The 16,344-nt window shown below is 50.8% G+C and overlaps 1 protein-coding gene across 3 annotated transcripts in view; it reads left to right on the top strand.

Moving 5' to 3' along the window:
- Positions 1-6,410, top strand: part of LOC144931008 (uncharacterized) — a 39,616-nt gene extending 33,206 nt beyond the window's left edge. For all 3 annotated transcript variants that reach the window (XM_078854866.1, XM_078854867.1, XM_078854868.1), the window contains 3 exons: positions 44-1,409; positions 2,753-2,962; positions 3,718-6,410. In XM_078854866.1, the coding sequence (XP_078710992.1) occupies positions 44-1,409; positions 2,753-2,962; positions 3,718-3,913 (1,772 nt within the window). In that variant the 3' untranslated portion in view covers positions 3,914-6,410. The remainder of the gene's footprint in view (positions 1-43; positions 1,410-2,752; positions 2,963-3,717) is intronic.
- Positions 6,411-16,344: the final 9,934 nt, after the last annotated feature.

Here is a 16,344-nt window from a genome sequence, read left to right as displayed (position 1 = left end):
CGATGCCTGCGTCTCACTGCGCCCCCTGTCCGTGTGCGCGCAGGTATACTAACCACGCACTACCTGCCCGAAGGCTTCCTCGCGATGCCGAACGGCGCGTGCGCCCCGCTCGTCGACGAGCTCGTGCTGCTGCTGCAGCCGCTGGCGCTGCTCCCGTTCCGGCTGGACGAGCGCTTTGAGGTCGCGTCGGGGGAGCAGCAGCACGAGCAGATCCGGCAGCACGAGCGACTGCGCAGCCAGTTCGAGAATCTCCAGCGCTCGGTGCACTCCACCTTCCAGTTTATGCGCAACTGGAGCAACGCCACTGCCGCTGGCGCTGCTGACGCGACCGACGCCGCCACCGTCGCCGCCGCCGTGCCTGGCGAAGGGGTCGTAGGTCGCACGATGAACGAGCTGGCGGCGGACACAGGGGTGCGGGGGTCGGACGTGTCGCCCGACGGAGGGGATGATCGCGTGGCCGCCGTCGGCCTGTCGGATCGTAGCGAGAAGGACCCTGAAGGTTTCAACCCCGAGCAGGAGCAGTCGTTGTACAGCTCGTGCCAGGAGCCGAGGGACGACGTGGTGGAAGGTGACGTGGGAAGGCAGAAACGCTCGGCTGCCGCCGAACAGTGCGCGTTGCGCAACGTTTCCGCGTTACGGGATGACGCTGAGATCGATAAAGCGCCCAATCAGATGGTGACGTGCGCGGAGTGCAAACATTCGGCTTCCGGCATGCAGAGCCAGGAGGCGGAGAAGCCTCAGGAAGGCGGCGAAAGTAGCGCGGAGCATTCTTTGGTGCGGAAAGAAGAGGAATGCGCCGGCGCTTGCAGTCCTGCTGCCGTGAGCAACACGCAGCCGACGTCGAGCCAGTGGCAGTCGAAGAACGTAGACTGGTGGCAACAGCTCAAGGAGAGCTCTCAGATTTATCTGACTGCAGAACGAGAGGGCGGGGGGCCGAGGTTTTCCAGGTGGAACAGGCCTCACTCGTTCACGTACGTGAAAGCGGGCGAGCCGCCGGAAAAGCAAATTTCGAAAAGCGCAGAGCCGCACAAAGGGCATTCGCCCGACGGGAGGAATTTTGCGCAGGGCGGCAAGGAAAAGCTTCCCACGCCGGACGCCTTCAGGGTGTCCAGGGAGCCCACTCGCAAAAGCGGCGGGCAGGATTATTTGAAGAAGACGCCGCCTTCCGACACGGTAGCCGGGCAGAAGAAACGAGGGTGGCTGCGAAGCCCCCCAGACTCGGATGACCTTGACAAGCCACCTGAGGGGGGCCAGGCAGTGGAGAGGCGCGGAGGCGATGTGGAAGCTCCGCCGCCGCCGCCGGCCGTCCTGTGGCTGGGTCGTCTCTTCGGCGCGAGCCCTCACAGGCAGCAGCAGCAGCAGAAGAATGCAAAGGATGTGCAGACGCTGACGTCACCCCAGATCAACAGGCAAGCGAACGGGTCACGGAGTCGTTTTAGGTCAGATCAAGGGGCAATAACCCCTCTTTCCATTCCGAAGTAAAAGGCCATGCAGGAGGGTGTGTGGAAAAGTTTGGCGCCAGCTATCGTAGAGTGCGGTGGTTGTGTCGCTACAGTTATCGGCTGTGGCATTTTTTTATTAAATCGAAGTTTAACTACTTTGACCGGCACGTCAGCTTGATGGAGACAATAAAATCACGAATTCAGGGGCAAAATATTAAATTAACTTACTCTTCTTGGGTTTATCATTATTTTTTTCGTAAATAATTACTCAAAAATATACGAATGTACTTTTTCATATTGCTTTGGTAGCTGTGCACGATCAAAAAAAACTCGAAATATTTGTCCACTGTGGCCTTAATCTAGAAAAACGATGTTTTGGGCACGGTTGGCTACACACGCACCCCCACCGATTAACAAGGTTGGCTACACACGCACCCCCACCGATTAACAAGGTTGGCTACACACGCACCCCCACCGATTAACAAGGTTGGCTACACACGCACCCCCACCGATTAACAAGGTTGGCTACACACGCACCCCCACCGATTAACAAGGTTGGCTACACACGCACCCCCACCGATTAACAAGGTTGGCTACACACGCACCCCCACCGATTAACAAGGTTGGCTACACACGCACCCCCACCGATTAACAAGGTTGGCTACACACGCACCCCCACCGATTAACAAGGTTGGCTACACACGCACCCCCACCGATTAACAAGGTTGGCTACACACGCACCCCCACCGATTAACAAGGTTGGCTACACACGCACCCCCACCGATTAACAAGGTTGGCTACACACGCACCCCCACCGATTAACAAGGTTGGCTACACACGCACCCCCACCGATTAACAAGGTTGGCTACACACGCACCCCCACCGATTAACAAGGTTGGCTACACACGCACGCCCACCGATTAACAAGGTTGGCTGCGCATGCACCCCCACCGATTTGTACGGTTGGCTATGTACGGCACGGAAGAAGTTCAACACACCTACACACACAGCAGAGAGATGTCTCTCATAACAGAGATTTGAGGGCTCTTTCTGGGTTGAAGGAAGGTCATTTTGGTCAAAACGTCACAGCTGTTATATATGTTTTCCACTTTAGGGCAGTGTTAGGGACAAGTGTGTCAAATTCCTGTGTAATCGCTGCGTGAGTGCCTCGCTCATTTTGTGCATTCCGTTTCAATAAATGATTGTACGGCCCTGACTAGACAACACACGGAGAGAGATACATTTTAACCGTTTGTCGCACTGTTTGTTGTCGTTTTGGCAACAACAACAACGTGGGGGCCTCATTCCAGGCTGCCCTCCAGCTGGCTCGGCTTGGACATGTCAGCGTTCGGCCTCGTTACCAGCCTGCCGGTCGCCACGGAGACCAACCAAGCTACCCCGAGCCCCGACAACGGCGGTTCTGTCCCCGCAGGGGCGACCGCAGGCGCCCAATCGCTCGCCGCTCACGAGGCATCGCCACGGGAACGAGGCTCCACTGAAAGCCGTGAGGACAGAGTCAGGTGAGCTGCTGTGGCTGGCGAAGACTTGGGCAGGCGTTCATCCAGCAGCGGGTTGACCATGGCTCATAATGATGATGATGAACTGCTGCTGCTGGTCGTAGGATTTTAGTTTAATGGTTTTGAGGATTCCTTGCTTCTGTAGCCACAGATGTCTAGCAGTGGGTCTGCTAGCCCAGACTTGCTGAACTTCAATATTATCTTCATCACCGTCAGTCTCTGCTGCCGATGCTCCTTCCTAGGTTGGTTGGCTGGCTGATGTGATTGTCCTGTATTGGTTTATCGATAATCTCATCACTGTAGTTATATTTTTTGTAATCATCATCATTGGTTATGGTTAATCCACTGCTCAATGAAGGCCACTGCAAACCCTCCGCCATCACAGACCTGCAATGCAATAATCCATCTAGCACACAAGTTGATTTCTTCGCTCCATCTCCCCGGTGGACCTTCCCTTGGATGCGTCCCATTCCTTGGTCGCCGCTCTGTCGTCACCTCAACAAACAAAACGCACCGAGGCCCGCGGGCTCAACACCGTCGTCGTCATCATCAGCAGTCATTGTCCATTCCACTGACGGCTAAAAGCCCTCCGCAGGCCGACACCACCACAATCCTTCGACGCGACAATCCACCTAGCACCTGCACGCAAACCGATTGCGAGTTTCTCATTTTGTAAATCTCTTTCCGACTCTCGTTTCCGGCTTCGGGGGCTCCGGCGGCGGCGGCGGTGGCGGCGGCGGCGGCGGTGGTGGTGGCAGGGAGGTGACGGCGCTCTGCCACCACGCGGCGGCCGATGGCGGGCAGCCGAGCGTCCGCCGGGGCGACGTTCCGCGGGCGACGGGCGCGGCCGTCCCCGGGCGGCTCCTGTGCCGTGCACAGGGTGGGCAGGAGGGGCCGGCGCCCGCCCCCGGCGCCGCCGGCTTCGTCTCACCGGTGGAGGACAGCGAGCACTAGCGCCGCAGGTCCTCCCGTGGGTCGCGGCGTGACCGGGGTTGGGGGGTGGTCATCGTTGCGGCGCTCGACTGGCCCTGTCGTGGTATTGGTAACGATTTCGATTTTGCCGACTTTTTCTGTCGTCGTGTATGGACGGCAAGTCGCGTATTTTAGGTTCATACACTGAAGATATCGCTGCTGAGGTAGGTTTAAGTGTGGCTGTGCGTTTTTGTACGTAGAGGGTTAGAGTTGCATTTTAAGTGATCCCGGCAAGGGATGTCCGCTTGTACAACACACGCCGACGTTTTAAACATTTAGATTTTCATTTGCGGATTGAAGCACTATTGCCGTTTGACTAAATGCCAAATATGATAACCAATTAATACATCGTTGTGTTTGAACCCACGTAACAAGGACTTATTGATTAAATGCATTCATTACCAGGAATCTCACTCAAAGGGAACTCATCTTCTGGTGTCAGGATATGCATGTTAGGCAATGTAATTTGTCTAAAATTACTCCAGATAGTAAACGATAGTGCGACAAAAATAACCGTAACGTCGCGTTAAATGCTCTCCCCTGGGTGCACTGTTAGACCCCGGGTCGAGTTGCGGTGCCGCTCGCGATGGGACGGGTTCCGGCGCGCGATAAATCGATGGGCAGAGCCCAGAAGTTGTTTGTTCACCTTCCCACAAGGGCCGTTTTGCGGAACGTAACTGCGGCTTTCTTGCGATGGCGAGAAAAAGGGTGACGAATGCTTCCTGGAGCAGGGTATGATCCTCGAAAGGCTCGTCGATAAGCACTGAATCAAAGTGTTGAGTATTTTTTTCTGTCTAAATATAGGCACATCCTATTGTACACGGTATAATAATCCCTTAGCCGCTCCCCTGCCCGAGGTGTAGACCAACGTTGCTTTGCTGTGCAAGTAAGGCCGCATGCAGTCTGCGGAACGGACGACACAAACTGCCGTGTATTCTGTAGCACGTGCCCTGTCTCATGGCTTAGTAGCATGCCTTGGTGTGGCCTGTCCATTCCCAGGCAGTACCTTCTGAATCCCAGGAATTATAAGGGACCGTCCGATGGGAATTTGATTGTACTCGTTAATTTTCGTGTAATATTTATTCTTCGCAATGTTATCCCGATCGTGCCACTGCTGTCGCGTCCCGTCACGCGACCCAATGCATCCTCTCGGGATCTCTCGCAGACGAAGCGGAACCCTTCGCGTTGCGGAATGGCCCCGCGTAAGTGGCTAACGCAGAGCTAAACCCGAGATCCTTTCACGTGATGACCGCACATTCGAAGAGGGGGCGGGCACTTTGATGGGATGTTGTTGAAGCTGCCTTCCCTCTGGAGTTCGACGTTGAGGCTGCATAAAATGCTACCGACCTTCCCTCGCGTGTGCCACCTTGTGGCTGCAGTTTAATCGTGCAACGGATGTCCCGCAGTTTATTCAACTATAACGTAGCGTGTAAACGGTATTTCAATTATTGAAGGCATCGGGGCCCCTGTATATTGCGAGTGAATACAACGTAACGCGAAGAAGTAAGTATTGCGTGTCCGAGAGGAAAGTTTTCATTTTGATGAGATTGAACAAATTAGGTGCACTGATTGTAGTAACACTATTTTAAATTTAGTAGTGCAATTGAAGGAGGGAGTGACGATGCAGTTGTATTTTACCTAACGTATGAACCGAGCACTAATGATTTTAACCCATGACACATTTCACATTCAGAAGGCCATGTCCGGATTTTAAGATGAGGCGGTACCGATCCATAAACGTTACTTGCTACCACATCGGAACTGCAGGGGTGTATTTAGTTTACAACTGATAAGAGAAAAATAATTTCAAAATGCTGCTTACAAGTTGGGAAACGTAAGGCAGGATTTCTAGTGATGCTGTGGTAATGTGTGAGAAGCCTCTAGTTTGTCCATACAATGCCTCAATTTAAAGAAATGTGTTGGTATTTTGTTTTTGCCAAATTGAATTGACCCTCCTTAAGCCTTCAAATGAATAATGCTATGACTACCACTCTCAAGATATGAGCATCAGAGTTACACGCCGTACACCGTGGCTAAGTACGTGCGCTTGCTTAGTATACTGTGCAAGATTCGTACACGGATGTCTCACGATTACAGTTTGAAAGAAGAAAAAAAAACTTGTTTTTGTTGTTTACAAACATCCTCGCCATAACTTATGCTACCGCAAAGGGACTCTTTTGACCATGTGACTTTTGTTGTTGCTGTTGTTGTAACCACGTGAAACACCGTGTCAACTCCTTGGCGGCGCTGTGGCGATTCGTCGCAATTGAGAATCGTGAGCACTTTGCACGCCCATGCTGGCCCGGTCGTTGTATATCTTTGGCTTTGGAAATTAATTCGTATTTAATTGTGCGTCTCGTTCAGTCCGTAGCTGGCTCATGTACAGTATAGATTCATTAATAAATTGTAACTTATTGACTATGGTTGTGTGCAATGTAAAAGATAATACCCATTACAATAAAGCACATCATTAAAGTAGTGTTGGGGGGTGCTTTGTCTTCATTGTATACGACTGCCACATCAATGAGCACCTTATATTCCTATGATTGAATGTTCAACTGCTAGTGTGAATCTAGTGGCGATTCAATGTGAAATTGTGTGCTGTTTTTATTTTATGTTAAAACAATGTACCATCACGTTGTGACGACTGAATAATAGTACATAACCTAAAGGTATAATTGTGTGCACCTTATAAAACAACCGTGCATGTTATTTACAAATAACGTTGGATGTGTGCACACGTTTGCTCGTATGCATTGCCACACATCTTTAAATAATTGCTTGGTGCTTTGTGTAAACATTAGCACTGGGGAGACAAAGGTGGCTGGGTGTGGTTATGGCAACCCCCTCGTGTGCCTTCCTAGTGTGCTCGCCAACAGCATACGTTGAGGGGAGGGGATAGTCGTTTCTATGCTTTTTGACAACGGATGTGTTTGGGAAATAATTGTATAGTGTGTTTATACACTTAAACAATAAAAATACTAAATTGCTAAATAATTCAGTACTGTTTTTTAAAACATGCTTGCAACTTGGACAGCTATATTAATCGTGCGAGGTGGATTATTACATAACAGGAGCGTGGGATATCAACGGCTTGTTGAGGCTTGCCTCCGGCTGATGGTGATGGTCAATCCACATTGTGTGCCAACTCAACTGCAAATTAACGAGGTGAATCGCGGACCCTTTTCTCCTTTGTTCGAACTATACCCGAAAGAAGGGGAGAGAATTTGTTTTTATATTCTCACTCCAAAAATACATTGGTCCGCATTTCCCAACGACAGTTCAACCGTGCCCACTGTGGCTTTGCCGCTTTGCTCTGTTGAGCTCAAATCGCCGGAGTGGGGTAAGTGGGTGGGGTGGGGGAGGTGGGGAGGGGGAAGTGGGGGAGGTGGAGGTGGGGGGGGGAGGTGGAGGTGGGGGGGAGGTGGAGGGGGGGGGAGGTGGAGGTGGGGGGGGAGGTGGAGGGGGGGGGGAGGTGGAGGGGGGGGAGGTGGAGGTGGGAAGTGGAGGTTGGGGGGGGGAGGTGGAGGTTGGGGGGGGGAGGTGGAGGTTGGGGGGGGGAGGTGGAGGTTGGGGGGGGGGAGGTGGAGGTTGGGGGGGGGAGGTGGAGGTTGGGGGGGGGAGGTGGAGGTTGGGAGAGGTGGAGGTTGGGGGGGGGTGGAGGTTGGGGGGGGGAGGTGGAGGTTGGGGGGGGAGGTGGAGGTTGGGAGAGGTGGAGGTTGGGGGGGGGGAGGTGGAGGTTGGGGGGGGGGGAGGTGGAGGTTGGGGGGGGAGGTGGAGGTTTGGGGGGGGGAGGTGGAGGTTGGGGGGGGGAGGTGGAGGTTGGGGGGGGGGAGGTGGAGGTTGGGGGGGGGAGGTGGAGGTTGGGGGGGAGGTGGAGGTTGGGGGGGGGAGGTGGAGGTTGGGGGGGGGGAGGTGGAGGTTGGGGGGGGGGAGGTGGAGGTTGGGGGGGGGAGGTGGAGGTTGGGGGGGGGGAGGTGGAGGTTGGGGGGGGGAGGTGGAGGTTGGGGGGGAGGGGGGTCTCCTGGGGCTGAAACCACGGACCTCCCCGCTCATCACGAGGGCCGAGGTTTGGAAAATGAGCTCCCGCGAGTCGCCGCAGACACGGCCCCTCTCCCTCTCGCGCATCTCGCGTCGAGGTGTTGCTCGCTTGCTCACGTGACACGCACGCTGCAGGCCTCTTTGTCCGATGCGGCAGCGGCAGCAGCAGCAGCAGTCGCCCGCTCAAAAACAAAGCGCGAACGGCGGTCGTCGACGGCCGCTCTCGAGGGTTGCGCCGAGCTCGCAGCGCGTTCTAATTGCGCGCATCTCTCTTGGAAGTTGCCACGGCTGGGGGAGGGGTCGTCGGCTGACGCGTGGGTGCCCTCCGATGCGCACAGTGCCATCGGACGCGGTTTTCCATCGCGCTCTGCCCCCTTACACGAGAGGCTCGAGGTGTCTTCACCGCAGTCAAGGTACAGATCACAAAGTGGTTACCCTCTTCTCACCTGTGTCATTGTTAGTCGCGTCTAATATTTTTGTAATATATATACAAAACTCTTAAAATATCTTGCAAGGGAAATCTATGGAGATGGAAGAGCTCGTTTGCAAGAGAGTTCAGCGGTGAGTCGTCGTAACCTCTGATGATAAAGCCATCATTGAAATTGTCTCCCCACCGTCTCTTTCCCCAAGATCTTATAACCTTGCTCAAATTTAAGAAACGTGTTCACCCTTGTCTATCGCAACCGTGACGGGGCTGTTTGTTGCCAGCCGTTTGAAAGCTTTGGACATGTGCTCAGCAACTGTGTTTAACAAAAAAAAAAAACTCCACTCACCGTGATGCTGGCTTTTGTTATAACAACGTTGAAATAAAACGGTAACGTTAACAATACTCTTGCCATTCTCACAGTGGGTTTGCTCGCCATTGAACAAATACAGTCACTGCATTGAATTGCGCTTTCAGATGCACTTCTGCGGCCGTCTGGAACGCTCTTCAACCAGAGCTTTAAATCTAGATTCAAAACTGATTTATTTTCGAATTGCTTTGTGTATTTAGTTGTATTGCACTTACCCCGCATTTTACATTTGCACGGTTGGCTACGTACGGTGCGAAATAAATTAAACGTACATAAATACTGTCCGTCTTAGTCTGTATATGTGTGTATTCCTTTTCCAGGTGTCTGTATCACACCTATTCATCCAGCTACGTGTGTCCACTACACTTTAGTTTTCATTGCTCTATTATGGTGCACGACCATTGGTTCTCAATTTTTCCCACGGGGTATGCAACGGCCACGCTGCAGCGCCGTGGTTTAAAAGTTGCGACATTTCTCCGATCTGCCGCATGAATCACCAAAGTTTCACTGATCAAGTCAGAATGCAAAGATACGGGTAACATAATTCACTGGCGTCAAGGCATGTACTGTACGTGTAGTCCGCTTATTTATTTGGTCATTTACATTCTCCCAATTTACGCGAACGATTTATGCCCGATCTAGTTTTGGAGTGAACTGGGACCTATTAGGCACCACAGGCATCTTGCCTCTTAGACATCTTGGCAGGTCACCAGCATTGATCGGTTTAAGCAAGCCTGACACCGCTGATCAGAAACTGCGTTTTTTGAAAGCAGCTACCAGAGTTGGCTTGTGTTTAACGACTGCTGCTGCAATGTATGCGCTCTCAGTAAGGCCGCGTGGCTGATGGGTGTGTGATTGTGTGAAGACGAAAATGTGTTCTTTAGTGCACGGAACAGATCCGAGAAAGAGGCGTGCATCGTCTGCTCGCGTGATTATTGTTGTTGTCCAAAGTGTCCCTCAGTCGCGCGTGCCAGAAATCTATCTCGTTAGATAATGCAGTCTCGGCGCTATTTCACGAGCCCTCTGTGACGTGTGTGGATGGATAATTGGAAAGTTAATTGCAATCTCTATCGATTGACGACACACTGCAATACCGGACGTGTACGCGCGCGCGCGTGCGTGCGTGCGTGCGCTCGGCTTCATTTGAAACGGGGTCAGCGACGCGGAATTTATTGACACTCCCGGCACACAACATCCACGATACACTTTGAACCTCCTTCGCACCGTACGTACGTACGTAGTAGCCAACGGCGCATCATCGGAGGTGCGGTTCCGAGTCACGTGCCACCTCCTGTCCGGTGGCACGTCCCGAATGAATATCCAGTGAAGTAAATGAAACGAGGTTGAGAAACGCATTGGGCACAACAAAGGCGTTTCTGATGAGGGAAACATTCACCCAAAAAGGGCAAAAGTGAAAATCAAACGTGAGCGTGTCGAGCAGACACCCGCTTTACAATGCTCTCTCGTGTGGCCACGGCGGGGATTTTATTTGATTTCACCCTTTGGCTTGGCGTTCACCAAAGATGCGCTTGACTAAAATATCCGGCACGTCTCCATATGTCGCGAACAGAAGGGCCGGTGAGTGGTGGAGGCGCTGAATGGGCATTGATTACATAATAGGGAGCAATTAATAAGGGGGGTGAGGGGTGGGGTGTTGCGCTGATCAAAACAGGATTGACTTGAACCAGTTGAGAAGCAATTAAGGGAAATTTTTTTTAAGTCACTGAGAGAAGCCAGGCCCGCACAGAGAGAGCATTTTGTTGAGTGTATCGAGATTAAATCTTTATTAAAAACTCGTTTCTTTAGAACTACTTTGTCCTTCCCCCCGCACCTCCGATTAGCACCGTTAATAGCAGCAAAATGATTTAAATAATCTAAATGCGTGTGTCTCAGTGTTTCTAAACTGGCGAAACAAAACAGGAGGACCCAATGCTGCTGAAATGATGCACTCAAATTGAAGGCCGTGTGGCTGATTGATGTAAAAAAAACACGTGTATACTGTATGTTTGTGCGCGCCCACACAATCGAAAGTGAAAGCCCAAGAGATTGAGAGCGTAGAAGACCGTAAGAGAGAGAGAGAGATAGGTGTCTGCCCTGTTATCAGCTTGAGTTTAAAGACCAACCAGTTGCGACGTTGGTTTGGCAATATTCCTTAATTGCCTCGTCCTCGTACTGTGCTGTTATTGATGCTCGTTTGTCTTTGTTGCTGTTTGTGATGTGCTCACGCACCACGGACCTACCTTGTGCACTTCCTAAACCGGGATGCTCGTTCGTGTAAAACAATAAAATGACCTTGAAGTAAAAATGTAGAAACTGGCGAATCGTGTATTGACCGGCGTTCTGGCGAATATATTAACCGCTGTGGATTATCCGTGATGATCAAAAATAATAATAATTTACATTTATAATGGGTGTTCCATTCTAGGAAACAAAAACAGAACCAGGGCAACCGACCAAACTAAATAGAGAAGGACACTTTAAAGAGATGGGTTTTCAAAGCAGACTTCAATATATGTCAAATCTCATTCTGTTCGAAAGAAAAATCCTGCGAGATTGTAATACCGCAGTGACATCGGGGACTGTTGAGGGTTGGCGTCATGCGGATGTACGTTTGCCGTGAATATGGTTACAGGGTTGGTTGTCATGGTTTTATTAGTAGCGTTTATAATTGTGAAGAGGATAAAATGTTTATTAGGGATATAAAATGACAGTATTCTCCACCTTCCTGGTCTTGAAATATGTTTCAATGAGGCATTATTTTCGATGCGCTTAATATATTTTCCAACGTGGGTTTTTTTACTCAATACAACGGCACTTATTCCAGAAAAAATGCATAGGACAGTAATGAGATCCCAAAAATTGTTACGGATTATAAGAGTCATGATTTATAAGTAAGGATAGTGTTAGTGACATGGTTAGCGTTAGGGACCCAGATGTATAATAAGGAAGATCACAGTTAGAGAAAAGGGTTCATGGCCATTCAACTGCATGTCCAAATTCATTTCCTCGTGCTAACTTGTAAGTGCTGTTTTATCTAATGAAATTTGTTTTGGAGACTCGACATGCCGGATGAAATATACAAAAGTGATTTGACCCGCGACCAGCACAATTTTTTACAAGCCATTTTTTGAGTGTTTTTTTTATTTGCTCAAAAAAAAACCTTTTTAGGACAACTTCTAACTGCTGCTACTGTGTAAGCAGGTGTGAACCGCCCACGCCACCGCCGGTCCACAGGGGCGGAAAGTAAAACTCGGAGGTGGTAACTTCAAAACACGGAACGGGTATCGGCAGCGAACCCGACACGGCGGTTAGAGGTTGAAGGTGGTGTCGGGAATAAGGGTTGTTAAACCGGTAACCGTTTGACCAGGTTTTTTTTGTATCGAATATCCCGGTTCCAAAAATCAGGAAGCCGTGCTGGCAGACTTCGCATTGCAAGCAAAGTCTGCTGACCATGAGTTTGTTTACACCGCATAGCATGTAACATGTGAAACGGAGACAAACACGCGGACTGTAGTTGCATACAGCAATTGGGTGTTGATTGTCATCGTACTGTGTGTAGCAAACCGGAAACCGTGTGTTTTTTTTACGGGTGTTTACGATGTGGTCACCGATAATAACAAAAGACAAACAGTTTTAATAACTCGTCACATTTGGTCAAATTAAATGTTGGTGCTGACCTAAAAGCCAGAACAGCACGAGGAACTGGTGATATTTTTTTTAATTGCATTATGCATAAAGGCCGAGTGCTTGTGTTGTTGGAAACCAATGGTTTTCCGTCCTGTACTATTATTATTATTATCAGTAATAATGCGGTTTCCTCGTCCTGTACGAATGTCATTGATCCGAGCGAAGGATCACATTCATTTGGTGGTGATGCTGTTGCTGAGTTGGTGGTGATGCTGTTGCTGAGTTGGCGGTGATGCTATGGTGTAGTGTTTTGATGAGGGAGTTCTTCTGGGCTGGATGGTGGTGGGAGTCAGGCTTTAGATAGGAATCCATGTGTTCGCGAACACAAAGCAGGTTTGAAACACGGCAGAACCAATACCTCTGCCGTGGCTGATCATTGTTATAACGCAGTGAGCTCGCACGATATTGTTTTTTTCGAGACTACGGTACTCTGCAAACCTTCGGGCTACCACCAAGGGTCTCACTAACATGGCCACCTTTGCTCCCTTAGCCTCGATGTATCGATGGTTCTGGCTGTGTGATGGGCTGTGTGTCTCACTGGCGCGATCACCGTTGCGGTGGTTCTCTTGCGTGGACGCGCTTGCCTCTCACAGCGCAGTTGGCAGCGCCGCAACTTGTGTTCTGCCTAATCTCTCCCATCAACATCGTGCTAATCTCCCACTAACACTGCTGTTGTGCGCATATGCGGGGACGGTGCTCTTGTGCAGCGACGGAAGCTCATTTAATGCTAATCTCTCTCCCTAATCTCTCTCCCTAATCTCTCTTTCCCTAATCTCTCTCAATAATCTTCCCCATTAACAACAACTGACATGCTAGCGTCCGGGGATGGAATTCCTTTCCAGCTCAGACCCCGCTTGCTTGCCCATCGCCACATATATAACCTCTTGTTGTAGCAGCTCTCTCGCTGGTTCAGCAGTTCCACTGCTGGATTATTTTTTCCGCCTGAGGACGACCGCTTGTGTTGCGGTCGAAAGATCGTGATGTATTATTTTTTATTTAATCTTATTTTTCTACCTACGTGACTTTACCGAAAGAACCAAAGAGTATACAAATATATGGGTTAGATCGCGTAAATATAAATGCTGTGTCGTTAAAGCCGCCAACAACCCGGCACAGCAAATGAGTAAGGTTTGTCACGTAAACAAAACGTGTCAATTAGTTGCTACTTCAACACACCGGTGTGTTGGAGAGTAAACCCACAACATTTACAATCCGAGTACGACGTTTCGCTGATTATTACAACTAGCTTCATCGTGCGATTAGCCAAAAGAAAAAAAACACGATTATGTAAAATGTAAAAAATGTTTCCTGATTCACAGTACTGTTTTTTTTTTAAATGGATATATGAAAAGTTACCTACGAATAGCTATTGAATAACATACAAAGCTTTCAATTATTATTAATCAACAATAATAATCAAACTTATTCTCATACATACACTTCATTGGTTTGAAGAGTAATACTATAGCGTGTACTATCTGTAGAACCACGACACATATCGTAAAGGCAGGCTGGGTTCCTGTCTGGAAGGATGGTAGTTAATCAGAATTCATTCAGGGGGCCTTAGCTGGTAAAATACAATTTAAAAAATAGTTTTTAGTTTGAAGATTAAAGCAAAGCATATCGGATCAGAGCCACTGCACGTCCAAAGAGGTCTGGCAATTGCTCGCACTCAATCAATGCGGTTGAAATGATCCACTCCCCGAAGTGACGACGGGGTTTCGATTGGTTCCTGTGTAAAACGGTCTCGTTCCTTTAAAGTGGCAGGAGGCAGACGAGACGCGCGCATGGACCGCGGACATTTGTCCGGCTCACGTTGTGTGCGCGCTGGAGTGGAACCGTGCTGAAGGAAGGAAGAGGCCAGGGGCGTGACATGGAGATGAGGCGGCCCCCTTAAAGCCACGCTACGCAGAGGCAGCGGTGGCAGCTTTACGCAGCACGCGGGCTCCAGGGGGCCGCGTTCCAGAGTTCGCATTTTGCTTTCGTCTTCTAGAAGCCGGCGCGAGGAAGCACGTTGCGTGCGAGCGCGCTGCTCGTGTGTGGGTGGGAGTCAACAGAGAGAACGCGGTAGGTGAGTAACGCGCCTGTGAGCGGAGCACGTGCGCGCGTGTGTGGCACCGCTTGTGTTGTTGTCGTATCACTTGCGTTGAGCCGGTGGTGCCGCGGGTTAGTCGCGTGCTGCGGCTACCGACCCAGCCACCCGAGTTCAATTCCGGCTCGCGACCCTAAACGGTGGCGAATTCCGCGTGTACCTGCAATGTGGTTTTGTCGGCCTTCGTCTGGGAGTGACCCGGAGAAAACCCCACCACGTACGACGGAGTTGTTAGATTCTAGCAATTGGACGGGTGCAAGAATCGAGTGCCGTTCAAGTACCGTGACCACCAGCTCCTCCAGACTCGAGATGTGACGATGATCGGCTACGTTCGGGGGGCCACGTGGTCGTAGGCGAGCTCTGGAGCGTGTGAATTGGGGGTGCAGTTGGTGGAATTTGTCGGTCGAGTGGATGAATCGGATCGGGTGGAGGTTTTTTTGTTTGTCAAGGGGAGTGGGTTGGGTGGAGTGAGTGGGGGTGATGGGTTGGGTGGAGTGAGTGGAGGGTGATGGATTGGTGGAGTGAGTGGGGGGGGAGTGGGGGGAGTGGGTTGGTGGAGTGAGTGGGGGGTGCTGGGTAGGGGGGAGTGGGTAGGGTGGAGTGAGTGGAGGGTGGTGGGTTGGTGGAGTGAGTGGGGGGTGCTGGGTTGGTGGAGTGAGTGGGGGGTGCTGGGTAGGGGGGAGTGGGTAGGGTGGAGTGAGTGGAGGGTGGTGGGTTGGTGGAGTGAGTGGGGGGTGCTGGGTTGGTGGAGTGAGTGGGGGGTGCTGGGTAGGGGGGAGTGGGTAGGGTGGAGTGAGTGGGGGGAGTGGGTAGGGTGGAGTGAGTGGAGGGTGGTGGGTTGGTGGAGTGAGTGGAGGGTGCTGGCTAGGGTGGAGTGAGTGGAGGGTGCTGGGTTGGGTTGGGTGGAGTGAGTGGGCTGAGCCGAGGTGGTGGGCTGAGTGAAGGTGGTGGGCTGAGTTAATCGAGTGGGGTCAGTGGAATTAGTGGCCTAAGTGGGCTGAGTGGGAAGGGAATGCACCTCACCCAGCAGGGCGTGGTGCGTGCGTCTGGCGATCACAGCTATAGCAGAGTTACAAGTGCTGATGATGCTCCTGCCTCGAGACGTTTACACGAAGGTTTACTTTGAATTGCAGCAACACCCTCATTTTAAAACACAGCACGTTCATACGCAACCTTTAACACACGCCGCTTGTTTGCTCTGTGAAACGAAAAATGCACCTTTTGCTTTACATTCGCATGGAAATGCTCTGTGCAGCGAAGGCAGCGAGCTTCATTGATATGCTCACTCGTATATTAAATATCACTCGTGGATGTAACGAAAAAAAAAAGAATTCGATCTTTTGTTCTACATTGCTGTGAATGGTAGCACCTCCAGCAGGCTGCAAGAGTCGCACGGACTACAATGCAACACCGCAAATGTGCTACAGCGTGGTCCAGATGTCTTGTGACACCCCCCCCCCCCCCAATTAATTGACCCCGAAAATATTCTTACTTGCATATTGATTTCTGTTTTAAATAAACATTACTTTCAAATACCAGAGGTGGGACAAAGTCATTGTTATGCAAGTCCAAGTCGAGTCGCAAGTCATCAAATTCATGACTCGAGTCTGACTCGAGTCCAAGTCACATGACTCGAGTCCACATCTCATAGGTGGGACAAAGTCATTGTTATGCAAGTCCAAGTCGAGTCGCAAGTCATCAAATTCATGACTCGAGTCTGACTCGAGTCCAAGTCACATGACTCGAGTCCACACCTCTGTCAAATACTGTACAGTGAGTTTTATTGAATTTAAATGGGT

The sequence above is a fragment of the Lampetra fluviatilis genome, chromosome 3 (genome assembly GCF_964198595.1).
Source record: "Lampetra fluviatilis chromosome 3, kcLamFluv1.1, whole genome shotgun sequence".
Lineage (NCBI taxonomy): Eukaryota > Metazoa > Chordata > Hyperoartia > Petromyzontiformes > Petromyzontidae > Lampetra > Lampetra fluviatilis.
The sequence above is the reverse complement of the archived record's forward strand: the minus strand, read 5'-3'. Positions and strand labels throughout refer to the sequence as shown.